Here is a 20,573-nt window from a genome sequence, read left to right as displayed (position 1 = left end):
CACATCATCCATATAAGCCAAATACTTCACCTGCTCTCCACCACCACCTGGCACAACAAATCCTTTCACCACCTTGTCCCGTTGGACATACCTCAGCAAAGGCTCCACCACACAAATAAAAGCCATAGGCGACAGTGGACACCCCTGCCTGACTCCGGACAAAACGGGGAATGACCTGGACAAAACCCCATTTACCAAGACGTGGCTCGAAATTCCAGTGTAAAAACTTCTAATAACTTTCAGGAGACAATCAGGGACCCCTAATTTTGCCATCACCCCGAACAGGAAGGAGTGTGATACTCTATCAAATGCCTTTTCCAAATCGATACCCTCAATGACCATCGGCGCTTTATTTTCCTGTGAAAAACTTATCATGTCCCTTAACAAAACCAGGTTATCGGCGCTTCTTCGACCGGGGACCGCACAGGTCTGCCCCTCTCCAATCATAGATGCTATCACACTCCTTAACCTGTTTGCGACCAATTTCGCCACTATCTTGTAGTCCACATTCAACAGCGAAATCGGCCTCCAATTTTTTATCAATTTTTTGTCTCCTTTCTTATAAATCAGGGTGATGACTCCCTCCCGCATTGATGGGGACAACCGTCCAGAAGAAAAAACCTCCTGGACCACCTCCACCACTTCCCCACCAATGATAGGCCAGGCCCACCTAAAAAACTCCACTGGGAGCCCGTCCTTCCCTGGAGTCTTGCCTGTTTGCATGGCACCCACTGCCGCCCATACCTCCTCCGTGGCCACCGACTCTTTCAACTGCTGTACCTCCAACGGATCCAAACACTCCTCCAACACCTCATCACAATACTCTTCCATCTCCACATCTGACACAACATTCCCTCCTCCATACAAATCCACATAAAACTTCTGCACCTCTTCCACCACTTCAGAACCAACTACTTCCTTCTCATCCACCACCACTGACTCTAACACATCCCTACTGGACACCACCTTCTTAAAGAAGAACCGGGAGCAAGACTCTCCCTCTTCCAAATCTCTCACTTTCGCCTGATACACAATCCTCTTCCCACGCTCCATCAACATCCCCTTCATTCGCTGTCTTGCCTCCTCCAACTCTTCCTCCACCTCATACCCCCATTCCTTTATCTTCACCAAATACTGCAATCTCACTTTCCACTTCTCTTCCTCCTCTCTCTGCAAACACCTCTTCTCATACGCCAGATTCCTGAAAAAGCCAGAAATCCTCCTCTTTGCCCAATCCCACCATTCTAACAAATCCACAAAACCTCTCTTCCTACACACTCATCCTGCATACTCCACCCTAAATCTTTCAAGTATGTCCACATCCTCCAACAACTCCACATTCAACTTCCAGACTCCCTTCCCAAACACCACTCTCTCCGACGTTTCCAGGGAACAAAGAATGGCTCTGTGATCAGAAAAAGTGACCTGGTGATAAGAGACAGCAGAAACCAACACATACCTAGAAAGTAAAAAGTAATCTATGCGTGACTTAACCGTGCCCGTATCCGAAAAGTAAGTATATTCCCTGTCCCTACTGCCTGCCGCCAAAGCTGCATCCTGCAGTCCAAAATCTGTCACAATCTGGTTGAGGATCCTACTGGTGGAGTCCAGCTTGGTCTCTCCTGACCCCACTCGATCCCCAACCGATCTTATACAGTTCAGATCGCCGGCCACAATGGTCTTAATGCGGCCTGGCAGATTGAACTTGAGCACCTCCAAAAACTCCGCCCTCTCATTTTTGTCTGCAGGAGCGTAACAGTTAAAAAGACGTTACTGGGAACCAAAAAAATCAAAATTCACAACCATCATCCTTCCCGGAATGATGACAGCATGTGACAAAACCTTTATGCCTGGGTTATTAAACAGCACGCCAATGCCCTCATTCCTATTCTGGCAGGCAGGGGACCAGATGGCATTGCCCCCTGCCCATTCCCCAGAGCCTGGTACCGTCTTCAATATACACTCCTGCAGACAAAAAATATCCACCCTAAAATTTGCAAGGTCCTGCAGGACTGCAGCCCGGCGGTATGAGGAGCCGATCCCCCTCACATTTACAGACAGCAGGGACAGCACCATCACCAAAAGACACCACGTGTTATGCACCCTACACTCAGCCATCATCACTTCTTGGATGCCCTGGGACTCTTCCTTAAGCCCACTGTTGCGGGATCCTGCTTTCCTTTTCTGTTTTTCTTTCTTTTTTGTTTCTTTGACTCCGCCATATTCCTGTCCTCTGGACCAGAATCTCCAGCAGCACTCGGCCCAGGCGCCTCTGGGTTAATCCTCCTAGATGGTTTAGTGTTTTCCCAGCTAGTGGGTACAGGAGACTGCGTCATGTCAACTTTTAACTCTCCCTCAGAAATGTCACTGACAATACGCATTTTTGCCACATGGGTATCATCACTCTCTGATTCTGTCACAGCCTCTTTTCTTTCTTGATAAGGTAGTGGATAATCACTGTCACTCTCTTCTATCACCACCTCTTTCTCCCCTTCCACCTTCCCAGGGTCTGTTATGTCCATCTCACACTCCTCCTCCTCATTTGCATAACCTCCTCCCACCTCCTCTGACATCATGCTGGCTGATTTCCCTCCTTTATTTGAATTTGGGGAGCTGTTATTTTTGGAGGGAAGTGATGGAGTCCCCTGCTGGGATCTCCCCACAGCAGTGTCAGTCTTTGTCTTTTTCCCTGCGCTTTTCACAGGGCTAGAATGTGCTGGCAGAGTCTTCTGCGAGAGAGCAGAAGAAGGGGCGGGCTTAGGATTGTGCAGGGGGTCAGCTGACTGCACAGCTGTTTCCCCGCCTGCATTCTTCTTGTTCTCGCCGGCTGAGCCGGCTCCAGGAACTGTGGCACTACTGCTCCCAGCAGACCTGCGGCTACTAGCGTCCATGGCAGGCCGCTGGGGGTCTGTGCAGACATCAGGAACCTCTGCCTGGCTCACGAGAAGCACGGGGGAGGCTTCGGTACTGGTGGCAGGGGTCGGGGAAGCCTCAGCACACTCTCCAGGCTCACGCTGCGGGTCCCGCTCAGTAGAAACTGAGCTTATGACGTCACCAGCGCCAGGGGAATCCCGCTCTGCTGGAGAGCTGGGCACATCTTCGGGGAGCTGCTCCGGGGGGGTCTCCTCCACAATCTCACTCTGCACAGCCCTAGCCTGACTCTCCACAGCGGGGGGACTCGGGGCAACCTCAGTCACTGCACATACATCGGCCTCTCCTGTCCTGCTCGCTGCAGACTTGGCAGCGGCAGCCTTCTTACAGGCAGGACCGGCAGCCTTCTGCACATCAGAGGGAAACTCTGCAGACAGAGGCACGGCGTCCTCTTCACCCCCACTCCCCACAGCATCATCATTTTCATCCATATCCTCACCCAGTTTTCTTTTCTTCACTCGCTGCAGCTTTGGCAACTCCTCTGCCTGCAGCATCTGGGAATCAGTTACTTCATCCACAGGGGGGCCAGGGGGGGTCTCAGCAGCGGTTGGGCCCATATGGACTACACTGGTGCCCTCTCCAGCTGCATCAGTAAGGGGGGTCTCAGTAACAGCCTCAGAGTCCCGGGGCTCCACACGGGGAGCCAGTGACCACCTCCTGCCCCTACCATAAGAACCAGCGGCAGCAGCATACGTGTAAATCCTTGTTTTACCACGCTTTTCACAATCTTTGGCCAAGTGGCCGCCCACACCACAGAGGTCACACACTTTCACCTTCTTGCAGCTGGAGCCAGGGTGCACTGGCTCCTTGCAATGTCTGCACCGCTCCTCCGAGACACAACTTTCAGTTCCATGCCCAAACATATAGCACCTCCGGCAGTAGAGAGGCTGCCCAGGATACGTGACATAACCTCTCTCCCCGGCAATAGAGAAGACAGGGGGTGGGTGAACTACATCATGCCAGCACCCCTCCTGCCTCTTGAACTTCACAATAAACTTAATTTTGCTTCTGTATACTCCTATGTGATTGTATATTTTTTCAGCATAGCTCACATCCTCAAAATATCGCAGCATGAACAGCCTGACCACATCTGGCTCCACGAAAGGATTGTACATATGCACATAAATCTGTCTCGCCTTTTCATTAAATAATGGCGTGACCGACTCCAACCAATTAACATAATCTTCCCTGCTCTCTCTATAATCTGCCAGCACTTTTAGCGCATCTTCCTCATTATGCATTGTGATATCATAGGCCCCTTGTCCTGGGAAATCTTGTATTGCAAACATCTTGCTCTTATTCAGCTTCAACCCCTCCACCAGTACCTTATCGATGAACGCCTTCGGTCCATGTCTCCTCCAATCCATCTTTACGACAAAGCGAATTGAGTTCCGCAGTTTTGGCATGCCTTCTCCACCTCCTCCACTCGACGCAGCTGCCATCCTCTCCCCGTTTATCCAGGGTCCCCACAAGGAGGACCCTTAGAATACCCCTCGTGCCAAGTCCAAGTAAATATCCTCCACCTGATCTTCGCCAAAAGTCCTAGAAGCCACAGACTGTTTTGGATTGCTTGATCCTCATCAGTGCATGGCATAGATTAATTTGGCTCTATGCAGTAGGGCTTGTAACACCAAGAGGGACATGCTACCCAGCAAATTCATGGTGACCCAGAACTCATTGGAGTGTGTAAGGGACTTCAATGGTCCTAAAAGCCCCCTTACTAAGATGTTAAGAAAAACAAACGTTTGCTTTCTTAAAACAGAAAGAATTTGTGACAATTCAGGTTGGAGTGAGCTTGAGATGTCTCCCAGTGCATCACTGCTGAATATATGCAAATTAACCATTCTACCCATAGGCCTCGATTCATAAAAGTGCTGTCGGGAAGGTAACGTCGAGCGGGGAAACACCGCTGTCGGTATTTCCGCCTTCAGGGTGGTAATTCATAAACATTTTGCTACTTGTGACAGGCGTGCGGAGATATTCCGCTGTAGGCAGGCGTTAGGCTGTCGGGAGACATGCGGAAACAGGAGAAGCAGGCGGAATCCCTCCGTGCGGTGTTCTCTCTGCAGCTGCTTGGGAGGTCTGTCCCATTCACTGCAACGGATTCCGCAGGCTTCTCGCCACATCAGAGGTAGCGGTAATACCCGTCCGCATACCGCTACCTCTAATCTTTATGAATTGACATTTGTTACTTTTGCTATGATAATCACCGCTCAAGGCGGTGATTCATCACTCTGCTCGCGAATGTCGGCTTTTCATGCGGAAAAAGCCTTTATGAATACAGATTTTGCTGTGTGGTCGGTAAAGTGAGCCGTTTTCAGCATTTCCGAATGCGGGAATGCTTTATGAATCGAGGCCTTAGAAGCTAAACACACCTCCAGTGTAACAGTGTAAGAATGGCTGCAGTTTACATTTTCCAGTGAAATTTGTATTTGTCTCTTTTTGGTTATGGGGATAAAAAGTATCCTATACTTTATTCCAGGTAATGTACTATGTGTGTGCCAAATTTCATTCAAATCCGTTCAGCCATTTTTGAGTGATCGAGTAACAAACATCCAAACATCCAAACATCCAAACATCCAAACATCCAAACATCCGAACTTTCTCATTTATTATATTAGTAGGATTACTGCAATTTGTAACTGGAGCTTAAAGTTAACAGGAGGTGCAATTAATTGACCTAATTCCAAGCTGCATGCACTCAGCACTAGATCAGGTGCCCACTGGGAGCAGCGCTTGCACTTCCTAAATTGCAGGCGCTTTGCTCACTGTTCTTGGCCACGATTTGCGGCACGATTTGCCGGCGTTCTGCATGTTGAATGAGGTTTTCCTTCATCCCAGGTCCTTTGCGATAGCTTCCCAAGCGTCAGCTCCCCCCCCCCCCCCCCCCCCCTTCGTACTGTACCTGTACTAAGTAAAGTCTAAGACCCACTGGCAGCATTTTTCTAAGTGCTTGTAAATTTAACGATTCTTGCTTATGCAATGCTATGGGGGATTTTTTAAAAATCACATCGCTTATGTGGGATCACACCTATAGCACTATATTAGCAAACATGGGGTAAGAATATACAATATGCCTAAGCCTAAATGGTTCTCAAAGGGACGCTGCAGCGAAAAAAAAAAGTATGATATAATTGTAAGTGTAGTACGGATAATTAATAGAACATTAGTTGTAAAGAAAAGAGTCTCATGTTTTTATTTTCAGTTATACAGCTTTTTTTTTATAACATTGCATCATTCTCTAATATTGGCAGTTTACAAACTACAATCTGCATATTAAACGATGAAACAGAGCAGAGCTAATGACCCTTTGAACTTCTCTGTAGTAAAATCTTATCTGAAGTTGTCTTACACTGTTTCTTTGATCTATAAGTGCTTCAGATAATAGCACTACTCTCCAGGGCCGGGCCGAGGCAGAGGCGGGAGAAGCTCCAGCCTCAGGGCGCAGTGTAGGAGGGAGGGGCGCACAACTCACTCAGCTATCATTCCCCTTTTTTGTTTGAAGCAGAAAGAAATAAGAAAAGGGGATACATGACAGTGACTGCAAGCCAGATAACTAGATATTGAGGTGTTGGGGAGGTTGTGGGCCCTGTGACGCCTCCTAGTCTAATAGCAATCAGTGTGTGATTGCTGGGTTGGGAGGGATGGGGGGGCGCACTTTGGTGTCTCAGCCTTGGGTGCTGGAGGACCTTGTCCCAGCTCTGCTGCTCTCTGACTAAATTAGTCATAGAACTCAGATAAGCTCTTTTGCATAGATAACAAGTGAAGTTTCTTAACTCTTCCTGTACTGGAAACAATATGAGACTCACATCTGTGCTGCTAATGTTCTGTTTCTTAGATGTACTACACATACAATGCATTATATCATATGTTTATTTTCACTTCAGATTCCCTTTACTAATCTTAAGATTAATATTAAAAATATAATAACTTTAAAGAGACACTGAAGCGCAAAAATAATTATGATATTATGATTTGTATGTGTAGTACAGCTAAGAAATAAAACATTAAGATCAGATACATCAGTCTAATTGTTTCCAGTACAGGAAGAGTTGAGAAACTCCAGTTGTTATCTCTATGCAAACAAGCCATTAAACTCTCCGACTAAGTTAGTCGTGGAGAGGGCTGTTATCTGACTTTTATTATCTCAACTGTAAGTGAACTGTTTACTTTTTCTCTGCTAGAGGAGAGGTCATTACTTCACAGACTGCTCTGAAAGAATCATTTTGAATGCTGAGTGTTGTGTAATCTACACATAGTATAGGATGATGCAATGTTAGAAAAAACACTATATACCAGAAAATAAAAGTATGAGAATATTTTCTTTGCTGCTAATCTTCTAGTAATTATTCATAGTACACAACCAATTCACTATATCATATTTTTTTTTCGCTTCAGTGTCTCTTTAAGAATATTATTAAGAATATAATAGCTTTAAGAATAATACTAATAATGTAATACCGTTTTATATAAAATAAAAAAAAAGAGTGAGAAAAAAATTACTAGAATGAAATTGTCCCGGATTATATAAAGTTGGAAAGCATTTCTCATCTCATCTTTAAGTTATTTTTTGCTGGCCAGATACCAAAAATTATTAGAACGAAAAAACAAGAAAAAGTACCCAATATAAACAGCACCAGACCAATCAGGATTATATCTCAAAATATAACAAATTTTATTGGGAATAGTAATCACATAAAAACATCTAAAATCACCAGCGGTGACAACAGCGGGATGAGTATAAATAATGAATCCAAAAGTGAAGGTTAATATCAGATCCTCAAAAACCCCTTCAATATTGTATCATAATGATCATGGGTAATATATCACAGTATCAAAAAATAGTAACATAAGTCACAAGACCCATAAATAGTGATAAAGATGTCACTCACTGTACAGCGAATACAAAATTATATTTTGCACAGTAATGTAAGAAAAGTATGTACAGTGAATGTATAAATAGTGACAAGGGTTGTGATCCAATGAGAAGAGCAGAGAAAATAACTCTGCAATAGGTGAGGTAAATAAGGAAGAAGATCTGTGCAGGTTAGAGTGAGGAGTGACAAGGGGAGAGGGCAAGGAACTTACATGAGGAGAGGCTGAGGACCGTGACTGTCGCCACTGAGGGCCTTAATGCATCTCGCGAGGCCCTTTCAGAAGCGGGTTGGACCCGCGAGATGCATTAAGAGGCCCTTTCAGAAGCCGGTTGGACCCGCGAGATGCATTAAGAGGCCCTTTCAGAAGCCGGTTGGACCCGCGAGATGCATTAAGAGGCCCTTTCAGAAGCCGGTTGGACCCGCAAGATGCATTAAGACTCCTCATGTAAGTTCCTTGCCCTCTCCCCTCGTCACTCCTCACTCTAACCTGCACAGATCTTCTTCCTTATTTACCTCACCTATTGCAGAGTTATTTTCTCTGCTCTTCTCATTGGATCACAACCCTTGTGACTATTTATACGTTCACTGTACATACTTTTCTTAGATTACTGTGCAAAATATAATTTTGTATTTGCTGTACAGTGAGTGACATCTTTATCACTATTTATGGGTCTTGTGTGATTTATGTTACTATTTTTTGGTACTGTGATAGGAATGACCCATGATCATTATGATACAATATTGAAGGGGTTTTTGAGGATCTGTTATTAACCTTCACTTTTGGATTCATTATTTATACTCATCCCGCTGTTGTCACCGCTGGTGATTTTAGATGTTTTTATGTGATTACTATTCCCAATACAATTTGTTATATTTTGAGATATAATCCTGATTGGTCTGGTGCTGTTTATATTGGGTACTTTTTCCTGTTTTTTCGTTGTGATATTATACGCAAAATTAGCACATTCCCTTCTCAATTAATTATTTCATGAACTTACTTTACATGGTGCTTGTCCATAATTGTTTAAACCAAAAATTATTAGTTCAGGAAACTGATTCACTAAACTCACAGCATGAATAATGTCTAATCTATTTCTCACCTTACGTATAAAATAACATTCATCCTTTTATAAGGTTTTATATAGCTAAGGTGAAAAAAAAATAGATAAGATGAGATGGCTAACGACCTCACTCACGGAAAGCTAGGGAAACTTCTAGATATGAAAACAATATATATTGTAATAAAAGCCAAGAGAGGTTATAATCCCTCTCCTCCTATCAGAATCATACATGGAATGTTCCTCAGGGGTTGGGCTTAAGCGATTCTTTATCCACTCTGAGTTGTGATGCGGGCTTTGGTTGTTCTCTGGTCATAGCACACAAGCAGTGCTGCAACAATGGTCAAGATGAGTGATTTACATGCAACGTAGAGGGTTAATATTTCTTCTCCTGGAAACATAAGGGACCTCATAGGTGGAGCTGTAAAATCTGTAATAAATAAAATAGGCACATTACTGATCTATTATTGACCTCAGTACAAACATTACAACAAAATGAAAACTTGAACGCAAGAACTCTGATGCATTCACACATTTTAATGGAAAGGGTAAGTTCCCCTCTCTGAAAAAGTTCCACACATACAACTTTTTGCAAAAATGTTTCTGATTTTTTTTTTAGTCATTGGGGTATATTTACTATTGGACAGCACTAGTAAATTATACCAAGTGTTGCACAAACCACATAACACATGCTATGTAGTTTATACACAGTGGTGTAGCTAAGTAGCTTGGGGCCCCAGTGCACGTTGTACATTGGGATTCTCTTAGGCCCAGTTCACACTGGCAATTAAGTGGCAAATGGATTCATGAAAATGGATCTGATTACCGGTCGATCGGATCCATTTTCACTCCATTGCCACTAAGCTGCTTCCATTCCGTTTTCCCATTTCCTGCCCTGACCCCCATCACCAAAGTGGATTTTGCTGGCTAGAGTGGTCCATTTATTCACTAGTGTTAAGAAACGTTCTGTTTTCTCATTGCCCCCAGTGCAGTGCTGCTGGGCTCATCGGGCCAGAAAAATTGCTGCAGAACGAACTTTGTGGTCCGTTCAACGGATCGTGTGGAGTGGATCTGTTCTAACAGCCCAATGTGAACAGATCCTAAGGTAACATTGGATCCGTTCCCATCCATTATAGTCCATTCCGTTCAGATCTACAAACTGACCATTTTTTTATGCAAGTGTGTACCGGGCCTTAAAGAGAATCTGTACTCTAAAATTTTGACAGCAAAAAGCATGCCATTCTATTCATTATGTTCTCCTGGGCCCCTCTGTGCTGTTTCTGCCCCTCTCTGTTGCAATCCTGGCTTGTAATTAACAGTTTTAGGCAGTGTTTACAAACAAACTAACCAGCTTGTGATAGGCTCACATAAGCAGAGTGTGTGAGTCATACAGAGCCTGCAGGGGGCCTGCAGAGGGTGTGTATCGCTTCTATCCAATCACAAGCAGCCCTGCACATTCCACACACTCCAGCCTTAGCCGACAGAGCCAACAGAAGAAAACAGATTAGATCATAGAACAGAGATAACACGGCCATTGTGCAATTAGGAAAGGCTGCAGTTGTGATGTTCCGCTCAGCTGGCTGCACAGGCAGACAGCTGTTTGTCCATTCCTCTAGTCTATGGGCTGCAGGTCTCTGGAACAGAGACCTGTCTTTTCATTGCAAGTTTCTGTTCTGTTCTCTTGCTGGGGAATTTGCATACATTCGTTATGCAAATCCCCTACCTGCCTTCTTTGATGACTGGCACTATAAGAGCTTTATGTTTCCCAGAATGCTTGGCTGGTCATTTCCCTTCCTTGCTCAGTTCCTGATGGACACTGCTGGAGTGTCAGCCATTGCTATCTAGTATAGTTAATTCCTGGGGGTTGCTTTTGGCTCCCCTTCTAGCCCAGTCAGGTTGTATTATCTGTATTGCCTGTTCTGTCTTGTCTTGCCTGTTTGCCATTGTCCTGTCCCTATGGTGGTTGACAGGAAATGGTTCTGATCTATGTTCTTGGAGTATAGCTGGTGCAGCGGTTGCTACCAGCTATCTCTTCTGTTCTGTTTCCTGGGATCGCGCTAGCTACTTTGTGCGAGCGCTGGGGATCCTTCTGTTCTGTTTTGTCGGTCGCGATTGCGCTGTCACCAACGGCGGTTGATAGCGAATCGTTCTGTCTTGCTGAGATCGCACTAGCCGCTAGCGTTAGCGGCTGTGGATCTTTCTGATCTATGTTCCTGCTTGGATCACACTTGCTCTGGCGGAAGAGCGGTGGATCCTTCCTGCCTAGTTCTTGTTTTTCGTGTGTCTGTCTTGTCCGCTGCGCTTGCTACAGGCTCGGTGAGGTAACCGTTAAGCAAGCGCTCGCGTCCCCTGTTTCATGTTTGTCTGTTTATGGTTAGTTAGGCGTGCTTGTCTCTATTGTGCTTATCACGTGGAGATCGCGCATAACCGCTTGCACTGTTGCGAATGAGTGCGGTGTTCGCGGTTAGCTAGCGGTTGTTGTTTTCCGTATCTCCTTATTGTATTTGCTGTGCCTTTGCTACCCTTGTATTCTATTCTGTTCTGCCTTGTGTCACGTCTCGCGATCGCACCTCTCGCGATCGCGTTCCTATTTCGTATCTGCTGTTGTGTGTGCGTGGTCGCGGAGTGGCGACTGGATTGGCGCACACACATACAACCTATCCCTTTTGCTCAATCTCATTCACTATCGCCTCTCTTGCGATTGCATTCTGCGCTTCGTACAATTCCTGTCTGGCACTTGTGGAGGTACAGAGGATTGGTTCCTCTGCACTCCCCAGCGCCATCTGCCGACAGGAATTTCGCTCTACAGGTGCGTAGCACCTTTTGCTGGGTTCCTGCAAATTATACGCTTGTGGAGGATCTCCGCCGTGTCAGCGCACGCGTTGTGCGCTGATCACGGGGAAAGTTCCACAATCGTGACAGAATGACCAGCCTAACCCAAAACCCCAGTGTAGACGGAATTTTTCGATTTGTACGATTTTGTCGAATATGGCTCTTGTACCTTTAAGAGATTTAAAAAACTTGAACCTGAATCAGCAGACGAATTTTTGTCTGAGTGTACGAAACTGTTAGCGAACCCTGAATTCCAATGCACCCCAGTGTCTACCTGGGCCCCCCAAATGGTCTACATTCTGTTGGGGGGAGAAATGTCAATGTGGGGTTATGATGTGTTAGATCATACCACCCTGAGTCAAAGACCCCTGGAATTCTTGGCCTTTTTAATTCACAATTGGCTGAGATTACCTCAATTACCATACCCCCTTAATGAGTTGTTGTCAGCAGCTCAATCAGCTGTTCCATCTACTCTTTCATCCATAAAGCAGCCATCCAAAGCCTCTAAGTCTAAACGTAAAAGATCTAGGAAGGCTTCCCAGCGGAAAGATCCGTTGCCCATGGCAACCACAGATAGAGAGGTTATTTCTGTCAAGTCTGAAATGGGCAAAACCATGCATGATGATAATGATGTTTATAATGCATCTGCTGATCAGTTTCCAGGTTTTTTGCCCCAATCCAAAGCTTATGTGGATCCTGCTATAGGTAGGATCGCACACTATATTAAAGCAGTCAAAAAATCTGTACTCGTTCCTGATCCCCACCCATATGGAGATTATTTAGATACTGGGTTGTTCGAACCGCCATTTGCCTCATGGGAAATCGGGGCCTTGGTGGAGAAATTTGATTTGGATTGGAAAGCCTTTTGCGATTTTTACATCGCAAAAAGCGCGGATGTCCTGAACGATTGTCTTGACTCTGTGTGCCTTTTGATTGATTCTGATGAATGTGACAAGTGTGTTGTGGATCTGGTGATGTATGTGTGGCAGATCATTTTGGATGAATTACACACACACACCAATTAATTGATCCCAATAAAGAGGTAAAAGATTCCCGTTCTGTTCCTGCTCCAGTTCCATCTGTAGACTGTGCGCACTATGATTGTTCATCCTTTGTTAAGTGTGCATGGTAGCCCCCGTTTGAGAAATGGGAGATCGAGCTCCTGGTCTATGAATTGGAATGTGATTGGAGATCGTTTTGCAATCAATACCGTTCTAAAAACGAAGCAGTTTTGTATGCGTGCATTGAGTCTGCGTGCACTTTAATAAAGACTGGTGAATGTATCTCTGACTTTGTGACTCCGCTGTTTGACGTGTGGAGAATGATTTTGGATGAACTACATGCGCTTCAATCTGCTAAAAACACATTGTCAGCGGACGATTGTTCCAATCCTCTGGATTTAAAGAAAGTGAGTTTTGAATGCATTCCCTTTCCCAAAGCAACTGAGTGTTTGAAGTCTGAGTGCAAGTCGTTCAGAGCAGTTGCTTGTGTGGAAGTTGAACCAGTGCGGTCTGATGTCGCCACCGCACGTATGGCTGCAAAAGGTCTGTGTGGTCCTGTGTCTAAGGAAGACAGATTTTTTCCCTCAGGATCTCTAAGATCGTCCGTTTGTGAGCCTGCCATGGGGAAAATTCCTAAGTTATGCAACTTTAAGAAAATTATTGATGTGTCTAATAAAGTTTCTCCTGTTGTTGTCGCCACTTCTTTTGCAAATGAATCTATGTCTTATTCTGTTCGCACCTGTGCAGGCCTGTTGCCTGATGACAGTTGCTCCAGTGTTTCTGTCCTAGATGCCTTGCAGTCTGCTCCGCAGATCGCGGAGGTTTGCGATATGGAAGCGTCAGTTTCGCAACCTAAAGCGATCGTGGATCCGCAAATTTTGCGTTCTGACTCCTCGGATTCGACCTTGTTAGCCGAATCTAAGAGTGAGACAGCGCTTCGGTTTTGCGAATCTGATGCTGAAGCTTCTTTGCCTTGTCCAGAGAAGCTTTCTCTGAACCTGCCCTGTACCATGAATGAAGGCATGATGTCCACTTGCATTGACATTTGCGAGTCTGATTCTGAAGAAAGTATTGACTCTCCACCCAGTACTCTGGATGAGTCAATATTGCCTTGTACAATATCTCCTGCCCTGCCCCTAGAGGCTCGTCTAGGTATTGCTGCTATTTTTACCTGTCTTTCTGCAGTTTTGGAGTTGCAAGCTAGTTTGATTACTACGCAGAGTTCTGGGTGCAGCGAGATTAAAGTTAGGGAGTCAGTGTGTGGTCCAGTGAATATTCCTGTACGTTCCACTCATGATGATGAAATTCAGTCTCAGTTTATGGTGGAACCTTCCCTGGGACATCTGCCCTGTTCTCAAAGTAAAGTTCCAGTTTTGCCCTGTAACATGGATAGTACAGAATCCTTCTTAGACAACTTGAAAAATGATGTTCCTGAGGTCTTGTTTGATGATCTGAAGGTCTCCGAGTTCCTCCCAAAGGGTGCAGAACTTGAAGGAGATGTCTCCTGCCCCCCAGGTCCTTCTGAGGTGTTGCCCACTTCAGTAGGCATTGCTGCCTTGCTGACTACTTTTGCAGCTCTTGTGGAGCTTCATTCATGTGTAGTCAATGATGATATTACAGTTACAGAAAATTCTGAATTTGAGTCTTCTTTTGAAAGACCAGTACCTGTGACCTTTACTCGTGATGATTTTCTGCCCGGTACTGGTTTTTGTCTTGTCGTATCGGACTCTGAGGTTGGCAGTTCCCCGACATGTCCTGAGGTTTCTCCTGTACTAGTGTACCCCGATGTGCTCTGTGACCCAGAAAGCCCAAGTGTGCCTCGGTTACCAGCGTACTCAGATGCTTCCTCAGTGGAGACATGTTCTGATATAGCCTGCCTGCTTGCATGCCCAGAAGTGGTCCCTGAAAGTCCTGATCTTGATGGGTGTCCTGCTAATTTTGAGTCTGGAATGATCATAGGTTCCATAAGGGTTCTTGGTGGTTCTCCATGTGAGCCTGGTGAGCGTTCTGGCTTCTTGGGATCTCTGCGGAGCTTCAAGGCGTTCTGGGAGATTCCGGGAAAGGTTTTGCTTGGTGCCCTGAATACGATCAGCAATGGCTTTGGTGTTGTAAGGGACACTTCGAACAGGTATTGCGGCAGGTTTGGTATTCTTGGACGCTCCTTGGAAGGTGGTGGGTATTGTCTGGAGGGTGTCGATGGCTTCTTCTCTGGTGTCCACAGTCCGGATGGGTGTTACGCTGAGACTTGTAGTGCTGATGGGCATGTTTCGGTGGCTTCTGCTTCCGATGAGGTCGGTTTCGGATGGACTGACTCTGGAATTGGGCCTTGTCGGGCTGTCCTGACCTTCATGAGTCTTCAGTTAGAGTTTTGTGATGTTACCAGTCTTGAGGGATGTCTGGAATCCATCCCTAGAAGGGGGGGTACTGTGATGATCCGCTCAGCTGGCTGCACAGGCAGACAGCTGTTTGTCCATTCCTCTAGTCTATGGGGTGCAGGTCTCTGGAACAGAGACCTGTCTTTTCATTGCAAGTTTCTGTTCTGTTCTCTTGCTGGGGAATTTGCATACATTCGTTATGCAAATCCCCTACCTGCCTTCTTTGATGACTGGCACTATAAGAGCTTTATGTTTCCCAGAATGCTTGGCTGGTAATTTCCCTTCCTTGCTCAGTTCCTGATGGACACTGCTGGAGTGTCAGCCATTGCTATCTAGTATAGTTAATTCCTGGGGGTTGCTTTTGGCTCCCCTTCTAGCCCAGTCAGGTTGTATTATCTGTATTGCCTGTTCTGTCTTGTCTTGCCTGTTTGCCATTGTCCTGTCCCTATGGTGGTTGACAGGAAATGGTTCTGATCTATGTTCTTGGAGTATAGCTGGTGCAGCGGTTGCTACCAGCTATCTCTTCTGTTCTGTTTCCTGGGATCGCGCTAGCTACTTTGTGCGAGCGCTGGGGATCCTTCTGTTCTGTCTTGTCGGTCGCGATTGCGCTGTCACCAACGGCGGTTGATAGCGAATCGTTCTGTCTTGCTGAGATCGCACTAGCCGCTAGCGTTAGCGGCTGTGGATCTTTCTGATCTATGTTCCTGCTTGGATCACACTTGCTCTGGCGGAAGAGCGGTGGATCCTTCCTGCCTAGTTCTTGTTTTTCGTGTGTCTGTCTTGTCCGCTGCGCTTGCTACAGGCTCGGTGAGGTAACCGTTAAGCAAGCGCTCGCGTCCCCTGTTTCATGTTTGTCTGTTTATGGTTAGTTAGGCGTGCTTGTCTCTATTGTGCTTATCACGTGGAGATCGCGCATAACCGCTTGCACTGTTGCGAATGAGTGCGGTGTTCGCGGTTAGCTAGCGGTTGTTGTTTTCCGTATCTCCTTATTGTATTTGCTGTGCCTTTGCTACCCTTGTATTCTATTCTATTCTGTTCTGCCTTGTGTCACGTCTCGCGATCGCACCTCTCGCGATCGCGTTCCTATTTCGTATCTGCTGTTGTGTGTGCGTGGTCGCGGAGTGGCGACTGGATTGGCGCACACACATACAACCTATCCCTTTTGCTCAATCTCATTCACTATCGCCTCTCTTGCGATTGCATTCTGCGCTTCGTACAATTCCTGTCTGGCACTTGTGGAGGTACAGAGGATTGGTTCCTCTGCACTCCCCAGCGCCATCTGCCGACAGGAATTTCCCTCTACAGGTGCGTAGCACCTTTTGCTGGGTTCCTGCAAATTATACGCTTGTGGAGGATCTCCGCCGTGTCAGCGCACGCGTTGTGCACTGATCACGGGGAAAGTTCCACAATCGTGACAGCAGTAAGCCAGAGCACATTAGAACAGGCAAAGGAACTTATAGGATAGAAGAACTAAGGCTGAAAATTTTGTTACAGAGTCTCTTTAAGCAATTGACAGGGAGCACCACAATCTGCCAAATTCAGCTACCCTGACAGTGAGTTGAAAGTGGGAGGAAGAAACAGTTTGCCAATGATATAGCAATCTCCATATCCCTCTTGCTTCAGTTGTTCTTTAAGTAGCAGTCTATATCATACACTGTGGGGGAAGGGGTAACGTTAAGATGAAGAAATGAAGACCACCGTCCTCTGCTGCCTGCAGCCTCCACAAATTGCCCCAGAAAATCCTCTGGTCTGGGGCATACTGTGCAGGCTGGCTTTGTGCGTTCCCTATCGCACTGTGTCCGGAAGCGTTCTATGCCTACATTTATACATATCTGGGGCTTCCTCCAGCCCTCTTCAGCCTGATTTGTTCCTCCCTGCCTTCCTCCACCTTCTGAATCCTCCATATGGGCTCCCGTAAGTTCGGCTAATCGGGGCCAGTCGGTGCATGCATAGTGTGGCTGCGCATGCTCCCCATTGTGCTCCCGTGCCCAGGAGCATTCTGCACCTGCGCAGCAGTACGGCGCAGGCGCAGAATGCTCCCAGCTACAGGAGCACAACGGGGGCAAGCATGCGTAATAAGCTCCGACTGGCAAAACTTACGGGAGCCCTTATGGAGGATTCAGGCAGCAGTGGATGGCAGGGAGGGACGAATCAGACTGAAGGGGGGTTGGAGAAAACCCCAGGTATATATATACATTTTTTCTATCCTACCATCTCAGGTTCACTTTAAGCAGTGCCGTAACAATAAAGGTTGCAGAGGTCTCAACCATGCCGGGGCCCGTAGGGCCCTGCCTAAACTGTAGTGTTAGCTCTTTATTGGTCCTGTGGTTGTAATGATCACCTGTATAAATGTTATGAATGATAATAATCATTAACAAGCTGTTCCCCATCCCCTTCTTGCACCTCTGACACTGTAGTTGCCATTGGCAGGTTTTGGTGCGCCGTATCAATTGTTATGTATATAGTGCTTGGGAGGCTCCCATGTAAAACTCGCACCGAGGGCCATAGCTCCTTAGCGACACCACTAACATTAAGTCACAATAAACAAATGAATTGTCTTATTACAGCTGATACTTCACTAGTATAAATAGCCACTAGATGGCAGCAGACAACAGCTTGAAGATCCTGATGAAAACTGGTCAACAACTGAAATGCATTGATCCTTGATTGCAGCAGACTCTTGTCCACGTGGTTGTCTCCTGGTCTGGCTGTCAATCATGTTACATGGAGCAGGCTGCTGCAGAGATTGGAGTGGAGGGGAGACGTCCCCATGCAGCATAGATACATATGCTGCTGATGGTCAGCAAAATCTTATAGGAACACTTAAGTCAAACAAAAATAATGAGTTTTACTCACCTGGGGCTTCCAATAGCCCGCTGCAGCTTTCCGGTGCCCTCACCGTCTCCCTCCGATCCTCCTGGACCCGCCGGCAGCCACTTCCTGTTTCGGTGACAGGAGCTGACAGGATGGGGACGCGAGTGATTCTTTGCTTTTCTGGCCACAATAGCACCATCTATGCTGCTATAGCATATATCATATACCATATAGCAGCGTAGAGGGTGCTAATGTGTCTGGGAACGTGAAGAATCACTCGCGTCCCCATCCTGTCAGCTCCTGTCACCGAAACAGGAAGTGGCTGCCGGCGGGGCCAGGGGGATCGGAGGGAGACGGCGAGGGCACCGGACAGCTGCAGGGGGCTATTGGAAGCCCTAGGTGAGTAAAACTCTTTTTTTTTTGTTTGACTTAAGTGTCCCTTTATGCATATCTTTGCAAGATTGCTTAATGGACAGAGTGGACACACTGACGGAAGTTCGGTAGGGTTAGAGACACAGCCTGCACTTCCCTCATTGGCCTCAATTCACTAAGCATACCCCATTCAGTAATACAGAAAACAGCTGATTTTACTGATCACCTTGCCAAATGCCAGTTCACTGAACCTATTATCGCACTGAAAAGTAAAACTACCGACTAGTGAGGTAAATTACCGACGTGTGCGGTAAATACCTCAAGAAATGTCAAGTAATTGCAATTCACCAGGGATGAGCAGAAACTACGGCAGTGCGAATTTACGCATCGTAGTTCGCATCTACGCATCGTAGTTCATAGGCGAAGTTTCAAACCTACGCTTACGAATTTACGCGTAGCGAAGTACCGCTACGCGTAGCTTACGCCCACTATGCGTAGCTAACATGTGTATTGCGTAGTGAACTACGAATGAAATTTACGCATTGGAAAGGGGAATGTACACATAGAAGAGGTCCCGATATAAGCGTTTAAAGAGGAATTAATGCGTAAAATTTTCTGCATGCGGGCATAAGCATCCGCATACACTACACTTTGCACTACGCGTAATTGCATATTTTAACGCGTAGTCTGCAAAATGCATATGAAGCGGATATTTGATTTTGATTTTGAAGCCGTCGTTTGGTGAAGCGTAATTGCGTAAAACTACGCGAAGTTGCAGCGTAGCGAGATTGGCTGATTACGAACAATCCTTCAATTCACAAAGATTAACACATTCGGTAAATCGGGCAAAAGTGTTTGGCATTTACCTCCAGCTCTGACCAGCCGGTCGCTCACACTCTCCATGCAGCAACATATTGACAGATGTAGCAGACCACCAGTACGGAGAGCTCTGCTTCTCACCCCGATTTTTGTCCGATAGCCTGGAAGGCGGGACTTTATGGTAGAGCTGCAGAAGGAGATTTTCAAAAGGCTTTTCTGCTTCCTTTTAGATGTTAATATCTCTATGTTCTTACACAGAAGAGCTCCCCCTGGTGGCTGCAGCACATCTAAAGGGATGCTGGGGATGCACTGGCAGAAAACCCCCAGTCATAGATGCAGCTTCCTGCCTCACCGCTGCCCTGCTGCATGGCTGGTAAGTGACACATTTACCGAGCAGGGCTTATTGAATCAAAGTATGTTTGTTCAGTAAATTACCTAACTTTTACTGCATGCAGGAAATTTTAGTGAATTTGGAAAAAAAAAGTGTAAAATGCTGAAAGCGGTATTTTACCGACCTGAATTATTTTAAACGAACTGCACTTAGTGAATTGAGGCCTTTGCAGGACCTGTGAGTTTGGAAATACTGCATGGAGTCTAATAACATTACCTCATGTGATGCTGCTCATGATATGGGACTCATACTGAATATGCCCCATGCTACTGACTGTGCAATCAATCTGTGGTAAACTCGCATGGAAATGGCTTTTGGGCACCAAATGAAGATCTGCAAAAACTGAACTGTGGAAAAGCTCATACAATTCTCTACCTTTGATATCTGCACCTTTTCACATTTTTAAAGGAATTTTAAATTCAACCCTTGCTAAAGAGAGGTACTGTATTAGGGAACTAGGTTCACCTGGACATACGCAGCCTGACTGCAATCGTCATACAATCACATATGGAATTCCAGTTGCCCAAACTGTGGTTCAATATTATGAAAATGTGTCCTGTGATGGTAAAGGGGTCCGTCTTATACGTTTTAGAAGGAACAGCACTGTTTCAGGTGATTGACACAGAAATAAATTATTGCAACCTTTTGCATAAATGGTCTTTTCTTATTATTATTCAATGGATACCCGAAGTGACATGTGACATGATGAGATAGACATGGGTATGTACAGTGCCTAGCACACAAATAACTATGCTGTGTTCCTTTTTTTCTTTCTCTGCCTGAAAGAGTTAATTATCAGGTATGTAATTGGCTGACTCAGTCCTGACTCAGACAGGAAGTGACTACAGTGTGACCCTTACTGAGAACTACAAGTACAGTGGGTAGCATTGCAGGAAGTGATGAGCGGTGGTACTCATTGCTTGAAATGCGGAAGGAAGAGATGAGTAATTACTCCCCCATCTGCTGCTGACACCCACTCTGCACACATAGCGGGTGGGGGAGAGCAGTCAGGGGACCCAGGTGAGGAGGGGGGGCAGAATCCCGTCCCCACTGCCCCCTTCCTGGCTGCTACGCCCTCCAGCTTGGCACCCCCCCCTCCCCAT

General features: G+C 46.1%; 1 protein-coding gene across 1 annotated transcript in view; it reads right to left on the bottom strand.

Moving 5' to 3' along the window:
* Positions 1–9,121: 9,121 nt before the first annotated feature.
* The window catches only part of LOC137562552 (uncharacterized), a 43,945-nt gene continuing 32,493 nt past the window's right edge, over positions 9,122–20,573 (bottom strand). Inside the window, exon 6 of the mRNA XM_068274005.1 lies at positions 9,122–9,296. Within this exon, the coding sequence (XP_068130106.1) occupies positions 9,136–9,296 (161 nt within the window). The 3' untranslated portion in view covers positions 9,122–9,135. The remainder of the gene's footprint in view (positions 9,297–20,573) is intronic.

The sequence above is a fragment of the Hyperolius riggenbachi genome, chromosome 3 (genome assembly GCF_040937935.1).
Source record: "Hyperolius riggenbachi isolate aHypRig1 chromosome 3, aHypRig1.pri, whole genome shotgun sequence".
Lineage (NCBI taxonomy): Eukaryota > Metazoa > Chordata > Amphibia > Anura > Hyperoliidae > Hyperolius > Hyperolius riggenbachi.
Note: the sequence above shows the minus strand (reverse complement) of the source record. Positions and strands in the feature narration are given on the sequence as shown.